Source organism: Molossus molossus, unplaced genomic scaffold (genome assembly GCF_014108415.1).
Source record: "Molossus molossus isolate mMolMol1 unplaced genomic scaffold, mMolMol1.p scaffold_m16_p_6, whole genome shotgun sequence".
Lineage (NCBI taxonomy): Eukaryota > Metazoa > Chordata > Mammalia > Chiroptera > Molossidae > Molossus > Molossus molossus.
Genome location: NW_023425399.1, coordinates 49678486 through 49706100, shown reverse-complemented (window position 1 = coordinate 49706100; position 27615 = coordinate 49678486). Strand labels below are relative to the sequence as shown.

Here is a 27615-nt window from a genome sequence, read left to right as displayed (position 1 = left end):
TATTCCTTATGTGTCACTTGTGGAGGTGGTTGGGTAGTGGCCCTTTGACGTGGTCTGAAGCTGTCCACTGGGTGTGCTGGCTCTGGGGCAAGGTCAGCCACTATCTGTGTTCTACCTGGGGCCACCAGACATAAGCTACAAAGCGATCTGCTGATGGCTGCTGCTTGTGCTGGGCTTAGAGGTGCCCAGGCAAAGCCAAATTGTGAACCAAGGCTGGCTGCTTCTAGTGCTGGGCCTGGGACCACGTAGTGAGAGGTATGGGGCTCTCTGTGGCCAGATGCTGCTTGTGTGAGAGAATTTAGGAAAATCTGAAGCAGGAGCCAAACAAAATCCTGTAGCAAAACCACTGGAAACAGCTTGCATAGGTCTGAAAGTTGGGTGTGGCAGCGTCTCAGGGAATAGCCAGGGTGGGGCAAACGGCATGAGCCAGGTTGCTGGAGTCCCAGGTATGGGGGCTGTCTACCGCCCCAGGGAAGGGCTCACAAAAGGAACAATGGCCTCCACCAGCAAGTCTGTCTATGAGAAAGCTGCCTCTCCAGCCCTTGCCCCAAGGCCAAACAGGTTATTGCTTCCCATATGTCTCTGGTGCCTTTCAAGCTACCTCCCCTCCATGCTGGGGCTCAGAAGGAGTGAGTCCCAGTAAGTCCATGCGTGGGCTTTTTTTCTTTATGCTCACCCGAGGACATTTTTTTGATATTTTGTTCAGATAGAGTGGGAGGGAGGGAGAGAGAGAGAGAAACATTGATGTGAAAGGGACCCATCGAGTGGTTGCCACCCACACGACCCAACCAGGGCTGGAGACAAACTGCAACCGAGGTACGTGTCCTTAGCGGGAACTGAACCCAGGTCTCTCTGGACCACAGGCCAATGCTGTAACCACTGAGCCAAACTGGCCAGGGCCATGTGCAGGCCTTTTAAGAGGAGCTGCCTGGGGCTCCAGCAGCCTCAGCCTCCTTCAGCCTCAGTTCCCACTGCCTTTATAGTCAGAGGTTATGGGGACTTCTCTTCCTGGCACTGGAACCCTGAGCTTGGTGCCTGGTGTGGGATGAGGACCCCTCATTTCTCAGGGAGGACCTTCACAGCTGAGGTGTCCTCCTGATTTTTATCTGTCACATGTGGGTGTGGGACCAGCCCGTTTGTACCTCCTACCCTCCTACCAGCCTGGATGTGGTTGCTCTTTAATTTCGTAGTTGTCGGACTTCCATTCGGCTTGATCTCAGGCAGTTCTGAATGATGGTTGTGCTGTAGTTTATTGTAATTTTGATGTGGTTATGGGAGGAGACAAGTACCATGTTTACCTACACTGCCATTTTGACTGGAAGTCTTTCATGTTGAATTTTCTATACATTACTTGTTTAAAAATATGTTTTTATTGATTTTTTAGAAAGAGAGAGAGAGGAAGGGAGAGACAGAGAAACATTGATGTGAGAGAGAAACATCAATCAGCTAACTCGTGCACGTCCCCCACTGGGGATTGTGCCTGCAACCTAGACATGTGCCCCAACTGGGAATCAAACTAGGGCCTCTCAGTCTGTGGGATGATGCTCAATCCACTGAGCCACACTGGCTGGGTTCTATCCATTACCTTCATTTGTTTTTTATTTATTATCTTCACCCGAGGACTTTTTTTTTTTTTTTTTTTTTTTTTTGCATTTATCTTCAGATAGAGTGGGAGGGAGAGAGGGAGGAAGAGAGAGAGAGAGAAACATCCATGTGATAGAGACACATCAAGTGGTTGCCACCCACATGACCCCAACTGGGGCCGGGGACAAACTGCAACCCAGGTATGTGTCCTTAGTGGGGAACTGAACTCAGAACTCTCTGGTTCATGAGCCGACACTCTAACCGTTGAGACAAACTGGCCAGGACTCTATCCATTACTTTTAATCATAGCAAGGTAGCCCATTATATTTAACCACTTAAATTAATAATTAAAAGGTCTGAGCCAGTGGGAGATCACATCTACAACGCAAGGCCAATGTAGAGCAAAATGGCTTTATTGCATATGCCTGGGTGCAGGCAGGCTGACTTCTTAAAAGAGCCCAACATTGAAATCTCTTTATTCTCTGGTTTTTATAGGCCCAAACTACAGAAATAAACCACAAAAAAACTACATTCAAAAACTCACATTCTCTTTGCACTGCATAATTGGTGTCAGGGCTGATATAAGTGGTCTTAGAGGTAAGGAGTCTGCTCTAGCAGAGGTATGGGCCATCATTAATCTCCTTCTTTTTTATGGTCCCTTCAAGTTTCCCAAGGCCATCATTAACCCCTTATCTTTATGGTTCCCATGTTTTTTAGAAAACTATTCGGGTGTTTATGTGCAGGAATAACTCGTCAGAATGGAATTTAATTTTGTTAAAACATTATGAACCCTTTCAATAATGCTGAGAATATTTGGGGGAGGGGAGCATATTAGTTTGAGTAGGCTAAGTGGCTGAAACAAATAGACCCCAAAATAATCATTCAAACACAGAAATGTCAATTTTTCACAAAACTGTCTGGATTCATAGAGAGCAGGCATACAGTTCTTCTGGGAGTGGAGGGTAGTGAAGGGATTGAGCAAAAAAGGAAAAAAAATAAAAGAAAGAACCCATGGACACAAACAACAGTTTGGTGATTGCAGGGGGGTCAGATGGGGGAGGTCGATGAAGGTATAAGGGGGATAAATGGTGAGAGAAAAAATAAATAAATATAAACTGTCCAGTTTTGTCAATGTTGCCTCTGCCCCCATCAGCCTGTGGATCTGCATTCTTGGTTCTCACCCTTAACATCTGCAGGAAAGGGGACCTTATGTATTGTGGGCCAGGTCTGTTTGCCTCCAGTCAGTTCCCTGTGCCCATAACCACACCAAAGTGGTTTCATAATACAGTTCCCTAGCCTGTTATATTTTCTGTGTGTGTGTGTGTGTGTGTGTGTGTGTGTGTGTGTGTGTGTGTGTTTCTGGGCCTCTCTTAACTCATTAGGGCTGCCTTGAAGCCATTGAATTGATGAGCAGCACCTGAAATCTGATTTTCACATAGGTTTCTTTTAGGTTTACTAGAAAAACCTTGAAATTTAAGGCAGCGGTTTACAAACTCACCAGCTGTTTATGTATGTCTACAAGCTAAGAATGGTTTTCACATTTTTTAGTCATTGAGGGGAAAAGCATTTATGACACAAAATTAAATGAAATTGAAATTTCATAGTCCATGAATAAAGTTTATTTGCATATAGCCACACTCTTTCATTTATGCATCATCTGTGGCTGCTTTTGTGCTACCACAGGAGAGAAAACATAGTGAGAACAGATTGTATAGTTCACATAGCCTAACATATTTCTTATGTGGCCTGTTACAGAAAAGCTTTTCTCACCCATAATTTATTTAGACTGCCATTAGAGGTATTGGCCTTTCCAATCTTATCCTATTTCTGGACTTTGTCTCTTTTCTTTCATAATTGCCTACACACTGGCTAATTCCTTAAGAGTTCTTTTTTTCTTATAAAACCTGGCTGAAAATAACAGCATACAATATCATCTGGTTCTTTCCATAGACCTTATTTTCATAGTTTCTAGCTCTAGTAGGCACATGGGCTTTTCTTTTTCTTTTTCTAAATACAAGCAAGAGTTTATTTAGAAAGCCACAGAGGTAGAACTAAGGGAGCCCTGGAAGAAGTGAGTCAGCTGGGCTACATGGGCTCAAGAAACAAGTTACAGAGGCAAAAGAAGGGCCCTTGGAGCTTAGGAAAAAGAAAGGCAAAGAAAATGTGCTGGGGGAAGGAGTGGCAGAAAGTCTCCAGCCTGCTCCAGAAAGAGGGAGGGTGGGGATGAGAGAGAGAGAGAACTAGTGAGTCCTGGGGAAAGAAGGGGGTGGGAAAAAGCACAGGTGTTCTGAAGAGAGAAAAAGAGTGAGCTTGCATGTGTTTTGCCTTCTGAATTGACACATGTTTGATTTCACTAAATCTTATGTCACAGCAGGACAAGAGCTTCTGGCTTTCCAGCCTGCATTCCATTTCTTCTCCACTTAATTATTAATTCATCATTTTAGTTTGAAAACAACATCTTTAGCCCTGGCCAGTTTGGCTCAGCGGTTAGAGCGTCGGCCTGCAGTCTGGAGAGACCCGGGTTCGGTTTCCGCTAAGGGCACGTACTTCGGTTGCAGTTTGTCCCCGGCCCTGGTTGGTCGTGCGGGTGGCAGCCACTCGATGTGTCCCTTCACATCGATGTTTCTCTCTCTCTCTCCCTTCCTCTCTCTCCCTCCCAATCTATCTGTCCAAAAAATGGAAAAATATCCTCGGGTGAGGATTAAAAAAAATAAAATGAAAACAACATCTTTATTCTAGATGACACTTGGGTTATTTGTAAGGATAGTCTGTACTGCTTTAGCAAGCCATGAATCTAAATTTAATAGAGCTTCACATATCTCAAAAATCACAATCCAGTGTAGCTGTTCTCGGTTTGGCAGTAGTGGGGGTTTGCGTGTTGAGGTTCTTGCTGCCCTTTGTAATTAGTTAGGAACCAAGCTGACAAAAGTTCTGCCTCCTTTGGCTTGTGGCTTCCATTGTCACTCTAGACTTGTCCTTTGCCATTGTAGCACATGAGAATGGGAAAAGGCCTGGAGAAGGATGCAGTCAGATGTATGGACCAAGCCTGGAAGTAGTTTACAGCATGTTTGTTTATATTCCTTTGGAAAGAATAGGTCTTAGGCTACTGTAATTGCAGTACAGGCTGGGAAAATGGTGTAGCTTGAGTATTTGCCACAGGGGAGAGGGAGAAGAGATTTTGATGGATATTGAGCATTCTGCCACCAGGCTTCCAGAGTTGCATACATTTTTGTGTGCCCTAAATAAAGTAGACCAAGTTATGAAAGGTTTACTGTTGGGATAGGCTTATTTATAAGAAAAATACTTATGCAAATGTAGTTTTTTAGATGCAACTCTTTAAACAAGTAGTTTGAATAATACATGTGTGTATTTTTAGGCTATCGCACATTATGAACAATCGGCTGACTATTACAAAGGAGAAGAATCCAATAGGCAAGTATTAGTTTTCTACTGTACTTGTGAGTGTTTTATACCATACCAAATGAAAGTATACTGAGATATCTTTTTATTTCTCTATTAATTTGTTACTTATTCTTCTCTTGTTCTTGATTTCAGTTCAGCTAACAAGTGCCTGCTAAAGGTGGCAGCATATGCTGCCCAGCTTGAGCAATACCAGAAAGCCATCGAGATCTATGAGCAGGTGAGATTCAGTTTCCAGTAAAATTTCCAGTTATCTGTTCGATTTCCAGTAAAATTTACTCTGAATCTTTTTTTTTTTTTTACTTTTAAATTTAATGTCTTTTAGTTGAGATCTAATTCACACATTATATAATTAATCCTTTTTAAAAAGATTTTTTTGTTGATTTTTTAGAGAGAGAGGAAGGGAGAGAGAGATAGAAACATCAGTGTGAGAGAGACATATGGATGGGCTGCCTCCTGCAAGCCCCCTACTGGGGATGGAACCCACAACCTGGGCATATGCCCTGACCACGAATCAAACTGGGACCTCTCAGTCCATGGGGTGACGCTCAACCCACTGAGACTGGGCTGGGCTATAATTAATCCTTTTAAGGATTACCATGTCTGTGGTGTTTAGTATATTCACAAAGGGTGTGTACCTATCACCATAACTTAATTCCAAAACATTTTTATCATCCCCAAAAAAACCCCCATTTTCTCCTCCCAGTCCCTGGAAACCACCATCTATTGTCCATCTAAATGGTTTTGCTGATTCTAGGCCTTTAATATATGTGAAATTTTACAATATATGTGGCCTTTTGTGACTAGCTTGTTTCACTTAATATAAGTTTTTTCAAGGTTCACTTATATTGTACCATATATTGATACTTCATTTTCATAGTTGAATAATATTTCGTAGTTTATTCATTTATCAATTGATGGACATTTGGGTGTCTTTCACTTAGGGGCTGTTATGAATAATGCTGCTATGACGTGTTCAAATTTTTGTTGATGGTATATTTGCAGTTTTCTTGGCTATATACCTAGGATTGGGATTGCTGGAACATGTGACAAGTTCTTTTTTAACTTTCTGAGGAACTGCCAAATTGTTTTCCACAGTTGTTGCACTATTTCACTCTTCTACCAGCAATATACAGGAGTTCCAGTTTTTCCATATCCTCACCAATACTTACTGCTTTCTGTTTATTTGTTTGTTTATTTAATAATCACCCTAATTAGTGAAACAGTCTCTCATTGTGTCTTTGATTTTTCATTTCCCTAATGATTAGTGATGTTGAATATCTTTTCATATGCTTATTGGCTGTTCATATATCTTCCCTGAAGAAATGTCTATTCAGTTCCCTTGCCCATTTTTGAAACCGGTTATTTGTTTTTTTGGTATTGAGTTTTAGAAGTTCTTCACATTAATCCCTTATCAGATAAGTGATTTGCAATATTTTCTCCTGTTCTTTGGGTTGCCCTTATACTCTGTTGTTAGTGTCCTTTGATACTCAAATTTTTAAATTTTTATTGAGTACAATTTTTCTATTTTTTTCTTTTTTTTGGCCTGTGTTTTTCATGTCATATCCAAGAAATTGCCAAACCCAAGGTCATGAACCTTTGCCCCCTATGTTTTGTTCTAAGAGTTTTATAGGTTTAATCTTTGATCCATTTTGAGTAAATGTTGTATATATGATGTTAGTTAAGGATTCAACTGCATTCTTTTTTTTTTTTGGCCTGTAGATTGTTTATTTGTTGAATACACTGTCTTTTTCACCATTGAGTGGTCTTGGTACCTTGTTGAAAATTATTTAACCAGTATGCAAAGGTTTATTTCTGGGCTCTCTGTTGTAATCCATTGATCTATATGTCTGTCTTTAGGCCAGTATCACACTGTTCAACTACTGTAGCTTTGTAGTAAATTTTGAAATTGGGAGGTATGAGTCTTCCAACTTTATTTTTTAAAGATTGCTCTGGCTATTTGGAGTTCCTTGCATTTCCATATGATTTTTAGCATCAGCTTGTCAATCTCTGCAAGAAACTAGCTGGGATTTTGATGGGGATTGCATTGAATCTGTAGATCAATTTGGAAAATATTGTCATCATAACAACATTAAGTCTTACAGTCTGAACACAAGATGCCTTTTCATTTATTTAGATTTTTAATTTTGTTCAATGTTTATAGTTTTCAGATGTGCAAGTCTTGCACTTCTTTAGTTAAGTATACTCCTAAGTATTTTATTTTTTGATACTATTATAAATGGAATTGTTTTTTTAATTTTCTTTTCAGATTTTTGTTTGCTAGTTTTATATACTGCAAACTTGCTGAACTTATTTATTAGCTCTAATGTTTGTTTTGTGAATTTCTTAAGGATTTTTTAATATACAAAATGATGTCATATGCCAATAGTGATAGTTTTACTACTTCTTCAATCTGAATGCCCTTTACTTCATTTTCTTGTCATTTGTCCTGGCTAAAACTTCCAGTACAGTGTTAAATAGAAGCAGCAAGGGCAGACATCCTTGTCTTGTTTCCATCTTAGAAAGAAAGCTTTCAGCCTTTTACCATAAAGTATGAGGTTAGCTGTGGGGTTTTTTTTTGTGTTTTTTTTTTTTAATAGATGTCCTGTATTAGTTTGAGGAAGTTTCATTTTCTTTCTGGCTTAACTGGTTTTATCATCAAAGGATATTAGATTTTGTCAATTGATTTTTCTGCATCTATTGAGAGGATTGCATTGTTTTGTCCTTTAAGTCTATTAGATAGTACATGTCATTGATTTTTATATCTTGAACCAACTTTACATTCCTAGGATAAATTTTTCTTGTTCATTGCAAAGTTTAGAGATCTCCAAGAAAACCTTCAGATTTGAAAATTCTCTGGAGCTCATGGATCTCAATGAAAGCTATTATACACACAGTTATGTTATATTATAAAAAAGATACACATTAAAATCAGCTAAAGTAATTGGTGCCATAGGGCAGGGTCCAGGAGAGTTCCAAGTGTGGAACTTTCTGTGGCTGACCATATTCTCCAGTTCTTCCAGGTCCTCCATAGGTTGAGTCAAACCACATTACCCAAGGACCCCAAATAAACAAAAAACACTCTTATAAGGCTGGACATTCTAAGGGTTTAGAGAATACCTCCCAGGAGTCAGGGGCAAAGGCCAGACCTCACTTTAGACAAAATTAATCCTTAACTGTATAGTCATGTAATCCTTTTTGTAAGTTGCCAGAATTATTTTGCTAATATTTTGTTGAGGATTTTGCATTTATATTCATAAGAGATATTGATCTTTAATTTTGTTTTCTTGTGATGTGTTTGTTTGGTTTTGGTAGCAAGGTAATACTGGCCTTATGGAATGGGTTGGGACGTATTCCCATTTCTTCTGTTTTTTAGAAGAGTTTGTGAAGGATTGGTACTCATTCTTTAAACAACAATTCAATGATTTGCTCTATGGTTTTTCTGTTTTCAAATTCATTGATTTTCATGGTTACCTTTCTTATTTTTAATTCTCCCACTATTTTTGGGTTTACTTTGCTTTTTGTAGTGAGTTCAAGTGGGAATTTAGCTTACTGATTTTCCTCTTTGTGTGCATGCAGCTTTAGTGCTATCAGTTTCCCTCTCAGCACTGCTTTGGCTGTGTCTCAAAATTCTACTATATTGTTTTATTTTTTAAAATTTATTTCATTGGATTTATTGATTATATACTTTTAGGACCACATTGTTCAGTGTCACAATTTTGCTTCAACCATCAAACATAATTTAGAAAAGACAAGAGAAGAAAAGATTATTGTATTCATAACATTTTATTTGCTGTATTCTTTCTTCCTTCCTGATTTTTTGAGATTACATCTTTATTGTTTCCTTTTTGTTTAAAGAATATTCTTTTACCATTCTTTTAGAGTAGGTTATTGGCAATATATTATTTTTGTTTTTCTTCATATGGGAATGTTTTGATTTCCTTTTTATTCTTGAAGCATATTTTTTCTGGGTATGAATTCTAGGTTGATGTTTTGTTGTTTTGTTTAGTATTAGTACTTGAAAAAGTGCCACTTATGGTCTTTCTGATTTCTGATGAGAAGTTGGCTGTCATTCTTGTTGGTTTTCCCTGGTAAACAAGGGGTGATTTTTCTCTGGCTGCTTTCAATTTTTTTCTTTGTCTTTAGTTTTAAGCAGTTAATGTGGCTTAGCATGAATAGTTTTACTTCTATCCTATTTGGGTTTCAATAAACTTCTTGAATCAAATTTGGGAATTTTTTTAGCTATATTTCTTCTAGTACATTTTTAGCTACTCTCTTTTTCTCTTTACCTCAAAGGAATCAAAATGTCCCACTGCAAGACTTCATTTCATTTTTTTTTTTTTCTATCATTGAAAGTATTACAGATGTCCCCCTTTTTTCCCCATTGATCCTCTCCTTCCTTCTCCCATCCCCCCTTGCTGCCTTCCCCAGCCTAGTGTCCAGGTCAGTTGAATTGCATATATACATATAAGTTCTCTGATTTATCTCTTCCCATCCCTCCCATCCCCCATCCCTATGAGCTTTGTCAGTCTGTTCCCTACTTCCATGATTCTGGATCTCTTTTGGTCGACAGCTTATTTTGTTTATTATCTTCCACATATAATTGACATCATATGATACTTGCCTTTCTCTGACTGGCTTATTTCGCTTAGCATAATACTCTCCAGGTCCTTCTATGTCATCTCAAAGGGCAATGGATCTCTGTTTCTTACATATGCATAGTATTCCATTGTGTAAATGTACCGCAGCTTTTTTATCCTCTCCTGTACTGATGAGCACTTGGGCTGTTTCCAGATCTTAGTTATTATAAATAGTCCTACTATGAACATAGGGGTGCATATATTCTTTCCGATTGGTGTATCAGCCTTCTTAGAGTATATTCCAAGAAGTGAGATCATTAGGTCAAATGACAGTTCAAATTTTAATTTTTTGAGGTAACATCATACTGTTTTCCATAGTGGATGCACCAGTCTTCATTCCCACCAGCAGTGTACTAGAGTCCCCTTTTCTCCACACCCTTGCCAACACTTGTTGTTTGATGATTTGTTGATGGCAGCCATTCTGATAGGTGTGAGGTGATACCTCATTGTTGTTTTAATTTGCATCTCTCTGATGATTAGTGACAATGAGCACTTCTTCATATGTCTGTTGGCCATTTCTATGTCCCTTTTGAAGAAGTGTCTATTTAGGTCCTCTGCCCATTTGTTAATTGGGTTCTTTGTCTTTTTTTTTGTTGTTGTTGAGCACTCTATATATTTTGGAAATAAGCCCTTTATCTGTTGTGTCATTGGTAATTATGCTCTACCATACAGTGGGTTTCCTTTCTATTTTGATGATTGTATCTTTTGCTGTGCAGAAGCTTTTGAGTTTGATGTAGTCCCATGTGTTCATGTTTTCCTTGGTTTCTGTTGCCTTAGGTGATGTATCAGTGAAAATTCTGCTGCGTATGATGTCTGAAATTTAGTTGCTTACATTTTCTTCTAGGATTTTTATGGATTCATAAGTCACATTTAAGTTTTTTTATCCATTTTGAGTTTATTCTTGTGTATGGTGTAAGTTGATGGTCTAGTTTCATTTTTTTGCATGTAGCTGTCCAATTTTCCCTACACCATTTATTAAAGAGGCTGTCTTTACTCCATTGTATGCTCTTGCCACCTTTGTCGAATATTAATTCAGCATAATGTTTTGGGTCCATTTCTGGGTTCTCTGTTCTATTCCATTGCTCTATATGCCTGTTCTTCTGCCCGTACCAGACTGTTTTGATTACAGTAGCTTTGTAGCATAACCAGATAGTCGGTATTGTTATCTCACCTACTTTGTTTTTCTTTTTCAAGATTTCTGTGGCTATTTGGGGTCTTTTTTGGTACCATATGAACTTTTGGAGTATTTGTTCTAGTTCTGTGAAGTATGTCATTGGTATTTTGATGGGGATTGCATTGAATCTATAGATTTTTTTGGATAGTATAGACATTTTAAAGATGATAATTCTTCCAATCCATGAGCAAGGTAGGTGCTTCCACTTTTTTATATCTTTCTCTATTTCTTTGTTCAATGTCCTGTAGTTTTCTGCTAATAGATCCTTTACTTATTGGGTTAAGTTTATTCCTAGGTATCTTAATTTTTTTTTTCTGCAATAGTAAATGGGTTTGTTTATTTTAGTTTCTTGTTCTGTGAGTTCATCATTGGTGTGTACGAATGACATTGATTTATTGACATTAATTTTGTATCCTGCTACTTTGCCAAATTTATTTATTAAGTGTAGTAGATTTTTGATGGAGTCTTTAGGATTTTTTATGTATAATATCATGTTATCTGTGAATAATGACAGTTTCACTCCCTCCTTTCCAATTTGGATTCCTTTTACTTTTTCTTTCTGTCTGCTGTGGCTAAGACTTCCAGAAGCATGTTAAATAAGAGTGGCAAAAGTGGGCATTCCTGTCTTGTTCCTGTTCTTAAGGGAAATGCTTTTAGTTTCTGCCCATTGACTATGATGTTGGCTGTAAGTCTTTCATATATGGCTTTTGTAATGTCGAGATATGACCCCTCTATTCCCACACTGCTGAGCGTTTTTATCAGAAATGGGTGCTAGATTTTGTCGAGTGCTTTTTCAGGGTCTATTGATATGATCATATGATTTTTATCTTTCATTTTGTTTATGTGGAGTATCACATTTATTGATTTGCGAATATTGTACCAGCTGTGCATCCCTGGGATGAATCCCACTTGGTCATGGTGAATAGTTTTTTGATGTATTGCTGAATTCGATTTGCTAGTATTTTGTTCAGGATTTTGGCATCTATGTTCATCAGGGATATTGTTCTGTACTTTTCTTTGTTTGTAGTGTCTTTTCCTGGTTTTGGAATTAGAATTATGCTGGCCTCATAGAACAAGTTTGGAAGTTTTCCTTCTTCTTGAATTTTTTGAAATAGTTTGAGGGGAATAGATGTTCTTCTTTGAATGTTCAGTAAAACTCCCCCATGAAGCCGTCCCAGCCTGGGCTTTTGTTTGCTGAGAGTTTCTTGATTACATTTTCAATTTCCATAGTTGTTATTGGCCCGTTTAAGTTTTCTATCTCTTCCTGATTCAGTTTTGAGAGACTATGTGTTTCTAGAAATTTGTCCACTTTGCTTAGATTGTTGAATTTGTTGCCATAGCATTGTTCATAATATTTGTTAACAAACCTTTGTATTACTGTGGTGTCAGTTATTATTTCTCCTCTTTCATTTCTGATTTTGTGTATTTTGGTTCTTACTCTTTGTTTCCTGGTGAGTCTAGCTATGGATCCATCAATCGTGTTTATCTTTTCAAAGAACTAGCTCTTTGTTTCATTGATTCTTTGAATTGTTTTTTTTTTTTTTTGGTCTGCATGTCATTTATTTCCGCTCTGATCTTTACTGTTTTGTTCCTTCTACTTGATCTGGAGTTTTTTGTTTGTTTGTTTGCTTGCTTTCTAGCTCCTTAAGTTATGAGGTTAGATTGTCTATTAGACATTTTTCTTGCTTCTTGAGGTACACTTGTAGGGCATGAACTTCCCTCTCAGAACTGCTTTTGCTGCATCCCATAGATTTTGTATTGTTGTGTGTTCATTTTTATTGTTTTCCAGGAAGTTTTTAATTTATTCCTTGATCTCCATGGTAACGCATTCATTGTTCAATAACATGCTATTTAGCCTCCATGTGTTCAAATATCTTTGCATGTTTTGTTGCCATTGATTTCTAGTTTCATGCCATTGTAATCTGAGAAGATGTTTGATATGATTTCAATCTTTTTGAACTTGTAGAGACTTAGTTTGTGCCCTAACATGTGGTCTATCTTTGAGAACGTCCCATGTGCACTTGAGAAGAATGTGAATTCTGTAGTTTTGCGGTATAATTCCCTGTAGATATCTATTAAATCTATTTGATCTAGCACTTCATTTAGAGTCTTTGTTTTCTTGTTAATTTTTTGTCTAGAGGATCTATCCAGATGTCAGCAAAGTGTTGAAGACCCCTGTTATGATTGTATTGCTGTCTATTTCTCCTTTGAAGTTCTCCAGAAGACTTTTAATAGATGTTGGTGCTCCTAAATTGGGTGCATATATGTTTACCAAGGTTATATCTTTTTGTTGGATAGATCGTTTCAATATTATGTAATGGCCTTGTTTGTCTCTAGTTATGGCCTTCATTTTGCAATCTAATATATCAGATATGAGTACTGCTACCCCAACTTTTTTTTTCTTTTTATTTTCTTGGAATACTTTTTTCCATCCCTTCACTTTCAACCTATGTGTATTTTTTTGTTGTGAGGTGGGTCTCTTGCAAACAACATATATGTGAGTCATGCTTTCTTATCCAGTCAGCTACTCTGTGTCTCTCTATCAGAGTATTCAAATCATTTACATTTAAGGCGATTATTGATATGTACTTATTTTTTGACATTTTAGTTTATTTTGGTTATATTTTTCTTCCTATTTCTTCTACTAATTGCAACAGTCCTTTTAGCATATCTTGCACTGCTACTTTGGTGTTAATATATTCCCTTAGACTATTTTTATCTGGGAAGCTCTTTATTTGACCTTCTATTTTGAATGATAGCCTTGCTGGAGAGAGTAGTCTTGGATTCAGATCCTTGGTTTTCATGACCTTGATTACTTCATGCCACTCCCTTCTGCTCTGTAGTGTTTTTGTTGAGAAGTCAGATGATAACCTTATGAGGGTTCCTTTGTAGGTAACCTGTTGCTTATCTCTTGCTGCCTTTAGGATTTTCTTTTTGTCTTTAATTTTTGGCATTTTAATTATTATGTGTCTTGGTGCGGGCCTGTTTGTATTCTTACTTGGAGCTCTCTGTGCTTCTTGAACGTGAATGCCTTCTTTCTTCACCAAGTTAGGAAAGCTTTCTGTCACTATTTCTTCAGTTATATTCTCTAATACTTGCCCATTTTCTTCTTCTTTGGGGACTCCTATGATGTGAATATTATTATGTTTCCAGTTGTACCACAGTTCTCTTAAGCTGTTTTACTATTTTTAATTGTTTTTTTCCTTTCGGTTTTATGATTGGTTGATTTTTTTCCTACCCTGTCTTCTAATTTACTGATCCGGTACTCAGTTTCCTCTACTCTGCTGGTTAGTTTTTCCAATGTGTTCTTCATTTCTGCTATGTCATTCTTTATTTCCATCTGGTTGGTTTTCAATGTTTCTATATTTTTACTCATGGTGTTGAGGTCCTTACTCATGCTGTTGAGCATCCTCAAGATCATAGTTCTGAACTCTACCTCCGTTAATTAGCTTAGCTGCATTTCACTGATCTCATCTTCAATTGAGTTCTCTTGTTCTTTTATTTCGGATTTATTTCTTTGTTTCACTATTTTGGCTATTTCAGTGGGCTTTGGAGCCTGCCAAACATTTTCTGTGGGTGTTGGTGTTCTGCTGTTTGTTGCTCCCTCTACTGGGTTTGGATTAGCCTGGGTGGGCCCACGTTAAACACCACTGTCAAGTCTTACTTTCCTGGGTAGATTTTGAAGCCCAGGAAAGGTTCAGTTATCTTCTAGCTTTTTGCCTGCAGGCTCTTAGTCTCAGTTACTCGGGGCCTTTTAATGTAGCCCTGGTGTTCTGCGTAAGAGGATTTTCAGTGGGAGGATTTTCAGTGGGTGTGACAGATGCTGGTTATTAATGAGCCTCAATTTGCATTTCTTTGCCTCACCTGGAAAGGGCTAAATCTTTGAGGAAGGGGCTGCTGCTTTTCCCAACAGCTCTGGGAAGGAGCAAGCTGGCCACGGTCCTTTGTGGACGAGACTCAGCAAAAACTCTGAGCACCCTCCCAATCCCCGCTGTCCCCACACAGTTCCAGTCCCGTCTACCCTCCATCCGCCAGAGCCCAAGTTGAGTGGCTGTGGCTGTTTTAGCGCTCTGTCCTGGCTCTGTGCACTGTGGAGCAGGCTTGGTCTTTTATTGCCGAGGGCACCGCTGACAGCGAAGACCACTGCTGTCTGTGGGCTTCTAGCCCGCCACCCTCTAGTACCTCCGCAGAACCTACCAGTGTCCCTGGTTATACGGTCCTGTTCCACTGCTTTTCTGTTGCTTTTTTGTGATGATTTGTCTTTATTTTAGTTGTAATTCCCATTTGGTCCTGGGAGATCGTCTATGTAGTTTCTATTCACTCAGCCACCATTTTAACAACCTCGAGCCATCTACTTTTTATGTGATTTTGTATTTTTCAGTTCTGAAATTTCCATTTTGTTCTTCTTTATGTCTTCAGGGATTTTTTTATTGTGGATTTTTTTGTTGTTGTTGATGCTTTCTGTTTTTGTTTGTTTGTTTGTTTTGTTTTGTTATTGTTTTGTTTTGCTTTGAGGTATTTTTGTATTACTATTTTGAAGCATTTTCATGAGGGCTCTTTCAAAACCTTTGTTAGATAATTCTAACATTGATGCTATCTCAGACATGTCATCTGTTAGTTTTCCTTTTTTTTTAGCCTAAGATTTTCTTTCTTTTGTATGGTGAGTAAGTTTCCATTGAAAAGTGGGCATTTTCACGTTATGTTATGAGACTGGATATTACTTAAACCTTCTCTGTCTTCTGGTTTTCTGTGACATTGCTCTGGTTCTGAAAGGGTGTGTTGCAACACTACTACCAGGTAGAGGCTTCTCACTTGGCCTCCATTGACATCTGGGGTGGGCCCTTATTTTATTCCAGCTCCTCCTTGCTCACCTCCACCTCCATCCTGTGGTTATCTTTGCTATTGCCAGGTGATGGTGAAATTCTTAACCCTCCAGTAGGCATCTTCTGAAACCATGGCTGCTGATAGATGAGAAGGCATCTTCTGAAACCATGCCTGCCGATAGATGAAAATACCTCATTCCTACAGGAGAGAGGTATAATCTAGGCTACTCGTGTGGTCTACACTGCCTCAGCAACAGGCGTGGAGGAGTGAGTTCACTACTAGCTGGCAGCGATGCAGGCTTGGCTCCCTTCTTGGCCTTCTCTGAAGCCACCTCAGTAAGAATATTGGGCTCCTCTTTGTAGTCTTGAAAGGATGGACTTCTTGATTTCCTCTTTGGCCTTTGATGATGTGAGTGAGGGTAAGTCCACAGTGTTCTTGTGTTGTTCGGCTGAGGTAGAACAGTTATTATCTAAACATCTTCTTTTTTGTTAGGCTGCCCCTTTCCTGGTCCTTTGACTAGAGACAGCAGACTTTTGTCTATTCTTTCACCACCACACACACACACATATCCAATGACTTTTATAGGTTGCTGGTTGCAGGCTTTTTTCTATAAAAAATGAGGAATATATGAAAGAGAAAGAAAACCCATGTTTTCCGTGGTGTCTCAAGGTCCCATTAGTCTGCTATTTTTTCTTCACCTTTCAGTTTTACATTTGTTTTATATAAAATGACTGGGGCTTTCAGTTGTACTTAGGAGAAATAGAGCAAAGTATGTTTATTCCATCTTTCTACAAGTGGAAGTGTTCTGAGTCATTTTTAATAGGTCATCACTTTATGTATTAAATATTATTTATTTTAGTAAAATTTTTTAGTTATGATATTAGATTAAAAGAATGTATTTCATAGCTAAACTAACACAAGATACAGAATTATTTTCTAAAGACAATAGATTAGAATCAGCTTGCCTAATATAAGAAGTCAACCCTTTTAAAAAATAATATATGTGTATATATATACATACACACACACACACACACACACATATGACACACAGACATGGAAACCAGTGTGGTGATAGTCAGAGGGAAATGTAGTTGTGAGGAGGTGGAAGTGGGCAAAGGTGGGGGGATAAGTGGGGATGGAAATAGACTTACTTAACTTTGGGTGGTGAGTCTACGATGCAGTATGCAGATGATGTTTTATTGAATTGTATGCTTGAAACCTATATGGCTTTATTAACCAGTGTCACCTCAATAAATTCAGTAAAAGAAAAAGCAAAAAAGCCAGATCTTTTTTTTTTTATTTATTTTTATTTTTTATTTTTTGAATTTTTTTATTTATTTATTTTTTTGTTACAGACATTTTACCTTTTTACCCCATTGGCACCCCCCCCCCTCCACCATGTCCCCGGCTTAGTTGTCCATGTCCATTGGTCATGCATACATGCATATAAGTTCTGTGGTTTATCTCTTCCCACCCCCCCACCCCCCATCCCCTCTTCTGAGGGATGTCAGTCTGTGCCCTACTTCCATGTGTCTGGGTCTACTGTATTCCTCAGACTGTTATGTTCATTATATTCCATATATAAGTGAGATCATGTGGTATTTGTCTTTTTCTGCTTGGCTTCTTTGGCTTAGGATAATACTTTCCAGGTCCCTCCATGTCGTCTCAAAGGATAAGAGATCTTTCTTTCTTACCGCTGCATAGTACTCCATTGTGTATATGTACCACAGCTTTTTTATCCATTCGTCTACTGGTGGACACTTGGGCTGTTTCCACATCTTAGCTATTGTAAATACTGCTGCTATGAACATGGGGGTACATATATTCTTCCTGATTGGTGTTTCAGGCTTCTTAGGGTATATTCCCAGCAGTGGGATCACTGGGTCAAATGGAAGTTCAATTTTTAATTTTTTGAGGTAGCACCATATTGTTTTCCATAGCGGCTGTACCAGTCTGCATTCCCACCAGCAGTGTATTAGAGTCCCCTTTTCTCCACACCCTCGCCAACACTTGTTGTTTGATGATTTGTTGATGACGGCCATTCTGACAGGTGTGAGGTGATACCTCATTGTTGTTTTAATTTGCATCTCTCTGATGATTAGTGATGTTGAGCATTTCTTCATATGTCTCCTGGCCATTTGTATGTCCTGTTTGGAGAGGTGTCTATTCAGCTCCTCTGCCCATTTTTTAATTGGGTTCTTTGTCTTCCTTTTGTGGAGTTGTATGAGCACTCTGTATATATTGGAAATTAACCTCTTATCTGATACATCATTGGCAATGATGTTCTCCCATACAGTGGGTTGCCTTTCCATTTTGAAGATTGTTTCTTTTGCTGTGCAAAAGCTTTTTAGTTTGATGTAGTCCCATGTGTTCATTTTCTCCTTTATTTCTGTTGCCTTAGGTAATGTATCAGTGAAAATTCTGCTCCGTATGATATCCGAAATTTTGTTGCCTACATTTTCTTCTAGAATTTTTATGGATTCACGGGTCACATTTAAGTCTTTTATCCATTTTGAGTTTATTTTTGTTTATGGTGTAAGTTGATGGTCTAGTTTCATTTTTGTGCATGTAGCTGTCCAATTTTCCCAACACCATTTATTAAAGAGGCTGTCTTTACTCCACTCTATGCTCTTGCCACCTTTGTCAAATATTAATTGAGCGTATTGCCTTGGGTCCATTTCTGGGTTTTCAGTTCTGTTCCACTGGTCTATATGCCTGTTCTTGTGCCAGTACCAGGCTGTTTTGGTTACAGTCGCTTTGTAGTATAACCTGATATCTGGTATTGTGATCCCTCCAACTTTGTTCTTCTTTTTCAAGATTGTTGTGGCTATTCGGGGTCTTTTTTGGTTCCATATGAACTTTTGAAGTATTTGTTCTAGTTCTATGAAATATGTCGTTGGTATTTTGATGGGGATTGCATTGAATCTATAGATTGCTTTGGGTAGTATGGACATGTTAATGATGTTAATTCTTCCAATCCATGAACAGGGTATGTGCTTCCACTTTTTTATATCTTCCTCTATTTCTTTTTTCAATGACCTGTAGTTTTCTGCAAATAGGTCCTTTACTTCTTTGGTTAAGTTTATTCCTAGGTATCGTAATTTTTTTGGAGCGATGGTAAATGGGATTGTTTTTTCAGTTTCTCTTTCTGTGAGTTCATCATTGATGTACAAGAATGCCGTCGATTTCTTGACGTTAATTTTGTATCCTGCTACTTTGCCAAATTCATTTATTAAGTCTAATAGATTTTTGATGGAGTCTTTAGGGTTTCCTATGTACAATATCATGTCATCTGCAAATAATGACAGTTTCACTTCCTCCTTTCCAATTTGGATCCCTTTTATTTTTTCTTCATGTCTGATTGCTGTGGCTAAGACTTCCAGTACAATGTTAAATAAGAGTGGCGAAAGTGGACATCCCTGTCTTGTTCCTGTTCTTAATGGAAATGTTTTAGTTTCTGTCCATTGAGTATGATGTTGGCTGTAGGTCTTTCATATATGGCCTTTATTATGTCCAGATATGATCCCTCTATTCCTACATTGCTGAGCGTTTTTATCAGAAATGGATGCTGGATTTTGTCAAATGCTTTGTCAGCATCTATTGATATGATCATGTGGTTTTTATTCTTTATTTTGTTTATGTGGAGTATCACGTTTATTGATTTGCGAATATTGTACCAGCCTTGCATCCCTGGGATGAATCCCACTTGGTCATGGTGAATAATTTTTTTGATGTATTTCTGGGTTCGATTTGCTAGTATTTTGTAAAGGATTTTGGCGTCTATGTTCATCAGGGATATTGGCCTGTAGTTTTCTTTCTTCGTAGTGTCTTTTTCTGGTTTTGGAATTAGAATTATGCTGGCCTCATAGAACGTGTTTGGAAGTCTTCCTTCTTCTTGAATTTTTTGAAATAGTTTGAGGAGAATGGGTGTTAGTTCTTTTTTGAATGTTCGGTAAAACTCCCCCGTGAAACCATCTGGGCCTGGGCTTTTGTTTGCTGGGAGAGTCTTGATTACCTCTTCAATTTCCTTAGTTGTTATTGGTCTGTTCAAGTTTTCTATCTCTTCCGGGAATAGTTTTGGGAGACTGTGTGTCTCTAGAAATTTGTCCATTTCGCTTAGATTGTTGAATTTGTTGCCATATAGTTGTTCATAGTAGTTGTTAACGATCTTTTGTATTTCCGTGGTGTTGGTTGTTACTTCTCCTCTTTCATTTCTGATTTTGTGTATTTGGGTTCTCTCTCTTTGTTTCTTGGTGAGTCTAGCTAAGGGTCCATCAATCTTGTTTATCTTTTCGAAAAACCAGCTCTTTGTTTCATTGATCCTTTGAATTGTTTTTTTGGTCTCTATGTCATTTATTCCTGCTCTGATCTTTACTATTTCCTTCCTTCTACTTGCTTTGGGGTTTTCTTTTTGTTTGCTTTCTAATTCTTTAAGTTGTGAGGATAGACAGTCAATTAGAAATTTTTCTTGTTTTTTGAGGTAGGCCTGTAGTGCTATGAACTTCCCTCTCAGAACTGCTTTCGCTGCATCCCATAGATTTTGTGTTGTTGTGTCTTCATTTTCATTGGTTTCCAGGAAGTTTTTGATTTCTTCCTTGATCTCCTCGGTGACCCATTCATTGTTTAATAACATGCTATTTAGCCTCCATGTGTTGAAATGTCTTTGCATGTTCTTGTTGCAATTGATTTCTAGTTTCATGCCATTGTGATCTGATAAGATGCTTGATATGATTTCAATCTTCTTGAACTTGTAGAGATTTAGTTTGTGTCCTATCATGTGGTCTATCTTTGAGAATGTCCCCTGTGCACTTGAGAAGAATGTGTATTATGTAGTTTTGGGGTGTAATTCTCTGTAGATATCTATTACATCCATTTGGTCTAGTGCTTCATTTAGAGTCTCTGTTTCCTTGATAATTTTTTGCCTAGAGGATCTATCCAGTGCTGTCAACGGGGTGTTGAAGTCCCCTGCTATGATTGTATTGTTGTCGATTTCTCCTTGGAAGTCCTCCAGAAGGTTTTTAATATATTTTGGTGCTCCTATATTGGGTGCATATATGTTTATCAAGGTTATATCTTCCTGTTGGATAGATCCTTTCAATATTATGTAGTGGCCGTCTTTGTCTCTAGTTATGGTCTTCATTTTGAAATCTATTTTATCAGATATGAGAATTGCTACCCCAGCTTTTCTTTGCTTTCCATTTGCTTGGAAAATTTTTTTCCATCCCTTCACTTTCAACCTATGTGAGTCTTTTGTTGAGAGGTGGGTCTCTTGTAAACAACATATAGATGAGTCATGCTTTCTTATCCAATCAGCTACTCTGTGTCTCTTTATGGGAGCATTCAATCCATTTACGTTTAAGGTGATTATTGATATGTGCTTATTTATTGCCATTTTTGTTTAGTGTGGTTCTATTTTTCTTCCCATTTCTACTGCTAATTACAGCAGTCCTTTTAACATTTCTTGCAGTGCTGGTTTGGTGCTAATGTATTCCCTTAGCTTTTTTTTGTCTGGGAAGCTCTTTATTTGATCTTCTATTTTGAACGATAGCCTTGCTGGGTAGAGTAGTCTTGGATTCAGATTCTTGTTTTTCATGACTTTGATAACTTCATGCCATTCTCTTCTGGCCTGTAGTGTTTCTTGTGAGAAGTCAGCTGAGAGCCTTATGGGGTTCCCTTTGTAGGTAACCTGTTGCTTATCTCTTGCTGCTTTTAGGATTCTCTCTTTGTCTTTAATTTGTGGCATTTTAATTACTATGTGTCTTGGTGTGGGCCTGTTTGGGTTCTTCTTACTTGGGACTCTCTGTGCTTCTTGAACTTGAATGCCTTCTTCCTTCACCAAATTAGGGAAGTTTTCTCTCACTATTTTTTTGAATATATTCTCTATCCCTTGCTCCTTTTCTTCTTCTTCAGGGACTCCTATGATGCGAATATTATTACGTTTCCAGTTGTCCCATAGTTCTCTTAAGCTGTCTTCCTGTTTTTTAATAGTTTTTTCCTTTTGTTTTTCTGATTGGTTGATTTTTTCTACCCTGTCTTCTAATTCACTGATCCGGTCCTCAGCTTCCCCTACTCTGCTATTTAAACCTTCCAATGTGTTTTTTATTTCTGATATGTCATTTTTTATCTCTTCTTGTTGGTTTTTAATTTCCATTTGGCTTATTTTCAGTGTCTCTATGTCCTTACTCATGCTGTTCAGCTTCCTCAAGATCATGGCTCTGAATTCTAGCTCTGTTAACATGCCTAATTGCTCCACATTGATGTCATCTTCGGTGGAGGTGTCTTGCTCTTTCATTTGGCTTCTGTTTCTGTGTTTCACCATTTTGGCTATCACTGTGGGGTTTGGAGCCTGTCAAGTTCTCCCTTGGGTGTTGGTGTTCTGCTGTTTGTGGCTCCCTCTCCTGTGTTTAGATGAGCGAGGGAGGACCCACGTTGAACACCACTGTCAAGTCTTACTTTCCTGGTTAAAGTTGCCAGCCCAGGAAACGTACTGTTATCCTCTAGCTTTTTGCCTGGAAGCTAGCAGTCTAGGTTAATTGATGAGTTTTGGGTTGTCAGTTGATTGAAAAACTCCCTCTGGTGCTCAGCCAAGGGGCTTTCATGAGGGTGGGGCAGATGCTGGTTGTTATTGAGCCTCAATTAGCACTTCAATGGCCCACAGGGTGGGGTTGGATCTCCGAGGGAGGGGCTGCTGCCTCTCCTTAGAGCTCTGGGAAAGAGCAATGTGGCCACCGTCCTGAGTGGCTGCACTCAGCCAAAGCTCTGAGCGCCCTCCAAACCCCGAGTGTCCCGACACAGTTCCAGTCCAGTCTGCCCTCCCTCCGCCGGAGCCCAAGGTGAGTGGCTGTGGCCATTTTAGCCTCTGTCCCGGCTGCGCTGTGGGGCCGCCTGGGAGTGTAACCCGCGGGCGCCGCTTATAGCCAAGGCCGCTGCCGAGCTGCCGACCGTGGGCTCCCAGCCCCGTCTCGCGCCTTCGCAAGCCTACCGGGATGGAGTCAGTGTCCTTCGTTGTATGGTCCTCGCAAGCTGCTTTTCTGTTGGTTTTCCCCGTCGATTTGTCTGTGTTATAGTTGGAATTCCAGTTTGGTTCTGGGAGACGGTCTGTGTAGCTCCGTTCACTCCGCCGCCATTTTTCGGTCAAGCCAGATCTTTTAAATCTAATTCTGGCCCTGGCCGGTTTGGCTCAGTGGTTAGAGTGCTGGCCTGTGGACCGTAGAGTCCAGGTTTTGGTTCCCGCTAAAGGCACGAACCTTGGTTGCAGTTTGTCCCCAGTCCCGGTTGGGGTTGTGTGGGTGGCAGCTACTCGATGTGTCTGTCACATTGATGTTTCTCTCTCTCTCTCTCTCTCTCTCTCTCTCTCTCTCTCTCTCTCTCTTCCTCTCTCCCTCCCTCCCGCTCTATCTGAAGATAAATGCAAAAATGTCCTCATGTGAGGATTAAAAATAAATAAATAAATAATTCTGCTTACTTTGCCTAGGTTGGGGCAAACACCATGGATAATCCTCTGTTGAAATACAGTGCAAAGGATTACTTCTTTAAAGCTGCCCTCTGTCACTTCATAGTCGATGAGTTAAATGCCAAGGTAAGTAGTCAGTTCTTTAGTACTAGTTTTCTGCTACACATTACCCATGAGAGTAGGCCCCAGTCAGGTATTCTGTTGTTCTTTATATCACTGTGTTTAGGTGATACTCATTATTTGCAAGACTAAACTGAGTACATTAAAAATAATAATAATAATATGGTATGTATCCCAGCTGTAATCTTGTAACAGCTGCCTAAGCTGTTCTGTTAAAGTTCCCTGGTTACCACGTTTTCGTCAACAGTTTTGCCTTAAATAAATTAGAGAGCTAAATAGAATGACTTCCTTTTTTAAAAACTTAGAAGTGGAATTGTAATTGGAATGAGGATTGGGGAGAAAATGAAAAGCCAAGTGAAAGCTGAGAGACAAGGGACAGAGAGTTGAGTAACTGTGTTGTTTTCAGTTGGAGTTGGAAGAGTAGAATTAAAATCACTAAGAAGAAAAGCAGTTTTCCTTCCAGCCTTGAATAGTGGTCTAACAGATATTTTGGGAATCATAACAGTCTTAAGAACAAATTCCATTTAATGGATGCAAAGAGACACTAGTTTATGAGGTTTGCAGAATTAGATTTGATTCACAACATCTTCTCTACAGCAACCTAATTCAGAAAAATTGGTTTAGAAATTTATTCTTAACTGGAATTGAAAGTCAGAATAGATAGGTTCCTGTGTTGATTTTGATGCTGAATTTAATACATACTTCATATACACTTAAATAGGATGTAGATGAGTCCTACTGAAGTTAACAGAACGTTCAAAGCTTTGTTTCCTGGTTTAGTGACTCGGACATTAATGAATGGTTTTTCTCTCTCAGCTTGCTCTTGAGAAATATGAGGAAATGTTTCCAGCATTTACTGATTCAAGGGAATGTAAATTGTTGAAAGTAAGTAGTATTAGAACTTTGAAGAAAAAAGCCTTTGCTGTCAGATGGGACTGGATATGAAGTGAAGTTTTAATTCTATGAAGTCTGCTGACGAACCTTTCCTGCTTTTGCATAATAGGTTTCAAATGCCACTAAGAGTCAGGAATATAGACTTGTATTCTGAAGCAGGCAATTCAGAACTGTTAGCACAAATACTAGATCCATGACTTGAGTTAATTCTTTGTTTTTGCATATTTCTCCAATTTTGTAAAGTATTTAACAATATCAGTTAATGTGATACTAAGCTATTTCTGTATTTAAAGTATCTCTATTCATAGGTGGAACTTTTCTACCTACCAAACTAATTTTTCTATATTTATGTTACTAGAAACTTCTAGAAGCTCATGAAGAACAGAACAGTGAAGCTTACACTGAAGCAGTAAGTCATGTCTTTGAGATAATGCAGTCTTTGAAGATTTGTTACAGAAACTTTTTATTTTCATTATATAAATGCTGAACATTTATTTGAACATTATTCCAATACCTAAATTGTAATTTCCAAAGGTCATGTTTTATATATTCCACAAACCTATATATTTGTACAATTTCATTAGCCAATGATGAATTGAGATGTAAGGCATTGAAGAAAAAAAATATCACATATTGTTACAATTTGCTGTTTGAATGTTTTCTTTTGAAAATAATCTCCATAAATATGTGTATAGTAAAATCAGTTAAATACAATTTAAAATATAAAAGCAGTACTGAGAGTTTGCTATATTCCTGGCATAAAATAAATGGAAGATTGTTTTCTTTATATTTATCTATCTTCTGTTTTTTCATCTTTTGCCATCTTATGTTTAGAATCAAGCAAGATTCTCAATATCCCCCATTAGTATATTTATCGTGCTTTGACATAGTAGTGGGAAGGAATGTTTTCCCATTTAACTTTTGCTACAAAACCATTTCCATCTTATTGAAATATCATTCTTTAGTAATGTGTTGAAATGAGTTAATGGAATTCTGCTTCCACACATCCTGTCTCTGCAAATACCTTTTTTCTTGTTCATTGGATTTTGGAACACTATTATAATTTTCCATTTCTCTTCTAAGTCTTATACATGGTCTAATTTTCTTTGCCATATTGTGTTCTTATTCCAGTTATAAAAGCTGTTAGGAATTTTTGTCATCACATGTTATATACAGAACAATATAAAAGGCACAGAAACTTTTTTAAAAATATGTTTTTATTGATTTTGTAGAGAGAGAGGAAGGGAGAGAGAGAGAGCAAAACATTGATCAGCTGCCTCCTGCGTGCCCACTACTGAAGATTGAGTCCACAACCCGGGCATGTGCCCTGACTGGGAATTGAACCAGGACCTCTAAGTTCATAGGATAATGCTCAATCCACTCAGCCACACTGGCCAGGGAGGCACAGAAAATGAAAAAATAAAGTTTTTAATGAAAGTTATGAATTAGAATACATAATTTTAAATGAAGAAAGTTGGTGGATTATCACTATGTTTAAACAGCTGTTGTTTTATTTTTATTGCATTTTCATGGACTAATTTCTGTTCCTCTAACCTTAAACTAGGTGAAGGAATTTGACTCAATATCTCGCTTGGATCAGTGGCTTACTACCATGTTGCTTCGTATCAAAAAGTCCATCCAAGGGAATGGAGAAGGAGATGGAGACCTAAAGTGAAACATTTATAAGTCTTTGTGGCATGCGGCTAAATCCTCTTTAGTTCCTCTTAGGGTCAAGTGACCTTTATGGGATGCCCATTTAATGGCCCAGTTTTGTTGCACATGAACCAAATGATCTATGTGTGTGTGGTTCAAGTTTGCTGTGTTTATGTGACTGTTAAGCAGATGAATAAAAGAAGCTCTTTTGCATTATGTGGGTGTGATGGGCTATTTAATGCTTGCCAGAGTGCCCCGACTTTTCTGAGTACTACTTCAGAATTGTATTCTTGTTATTTGATATTTGCAGAGCCCATGTTTAATTTTGCCATGTATTTTTCTGTCCTTTTTCTTGGACTTGAGTACTTAACCCATTGCTCTAATCAATGCTTTGTATTTTCTCTGTAAATTTGCATCTGGATGTATTCTCTAAGTGTATGTGTTTAGTTTAGGGTGGTGGTTAGGAATGATTTTATGACCTTTATTAAAAATTATTTGTTGTTATCTTTTGGTTTTTTGATGATGCTAATAACCAGTTTATTTGCTTTTGATATTGTTCCCTATGCTAACATGCATGTGAAAATTCAGAACAGCCAGGGTCTGCCTGCATCACTTAACACTATGAGAAAAGGGAGCTTCCTGGCAGTGCTTGCTTATGTATGTGGATGAATGTCAAGGTGAATTTGACTGCTTTGTATTTGCACACACACACACACACACACACACACACACACACACACATGATCTATGAGAAATGGAATTTTTCTTTTTCTTTTTTTTTTTTATCCTCACCCGAGGACATTTTTTGATATTTTGTTCAGATAGAGTGAGATGGAGAGAGAGAGAGAAACATCGACGTGAAAGCGACACATCGAATGGTTGCCACCCACACGACCCAACCAGGGCTGGGGACAAACTGCAACCAAGGTACGTGCCCTTAGTGGGAACCGAACCCGGGTCTCTCCGGACCGCAGGCCGACGCTCTAACCGCTGAGCCAAACCGGCCAGGGCAGAAATGGAATTTTTCTTTTTCTTAGACATAGTTTCCACTTTTTGTTGGGGTGAGAATCCTTTTCTTTATATTCACATAAAGGTGTTTTAACTGGTACATCCCTTCTCTTTACTTTCATGGTCATGTACATTTTCATGAGGGCCTGGAAATTATAAATCAAAGTTTGAGAAAAGATTTCAATAATTTTATCCATGTGTTGAACATGATGGGTTTAGGTAGGGTTAATATAGCACAGAGATTTACTCTATGCCTCAGGGCAAATAGCTTTTAAGGAGACCCGATTTTCCTCTTAACTGATTGGTTTGTTTTGGCTTTTGCATTTGAACTTTGAACTTTAACCTTTCATTTTGTTTTACATAATATGTGTTCTATTGATTAATGAACTTGATCCCTATCTATTAGGTTACATGATGACATTGTACTTTAAATGTGGTCTTGTATCTTGAATCTCCTCTGTGCATATTTTTAGGCTTAAATTATTTATGTTTGACATACATTTGTTGCCAGATATAGCCTGTGTTTTTTTCTAAATTGTGCTGCTGTCATTAATGACAGGTAATGAAAGGTTCCATGTTTTATTAGATAGTAACTGGTATTAAAATGATGTCTTCATTTTTGGATGGCCCTCAACTAGAATTGGTAGGCTTTGTTGGACAGCAGTGGAGAGGGTGTGCCCAGACCAAGGGCTCAGTGTGGAAGAAGCTTTGGGGGTGGTGAATAGGTTAGTTGGGATGAAGGAGAAGGCAGCAGAAAAGGAAGTTGAAAGGGCCAGCTGAGGCACGACTGTGGAGGCTTTCTCAGGTGGCTTTGAGGATTGCTGGCTATAGTTGTAGAGCAG

General features: G+C 38.4%; 1 protein-coding gene across 1 annotated transcript in view; it reads left to right on the top strand.

Annotated features, from left to right (window-relative positions):
* The window catches only part of NAPB (NSF attachment protein beta), a 67647-nt gene extending 41477 nt beyond the window's left edge, over positions 1 to 26170 (top strand). Inside the window, exons 6-11 of the mRNA XM_036244960.1 lie at positions 4961 to 5016; positions 5140 to 5224; positions 23120 to 23224; positions 24035 to 24103; positions 24471 to 24521; positions 25677 to 26170. Coding sequence (XP_036100853.1) covers positions 4961 to 5016; positions 5140 to 5224; positions 23120 to 23224; positions 24035 to 24103; positions 24471 to 24521; positions 25677 to 25787 — 477 coding nt within the window. The 3' untranslated portion in view covers positions 25788 to 26170. The remainder of the gene's footprint in view (positions 1 to 4960; positions 5017 to 5139; positions 5225 to 23119; positions 23225 to 24034; positions 24104 to 24470; positions 24522 to 25676) is intronic.
* The last annotated feature ends 1445 nt before the right edge of the window (positions 26171 to 27615 follow it).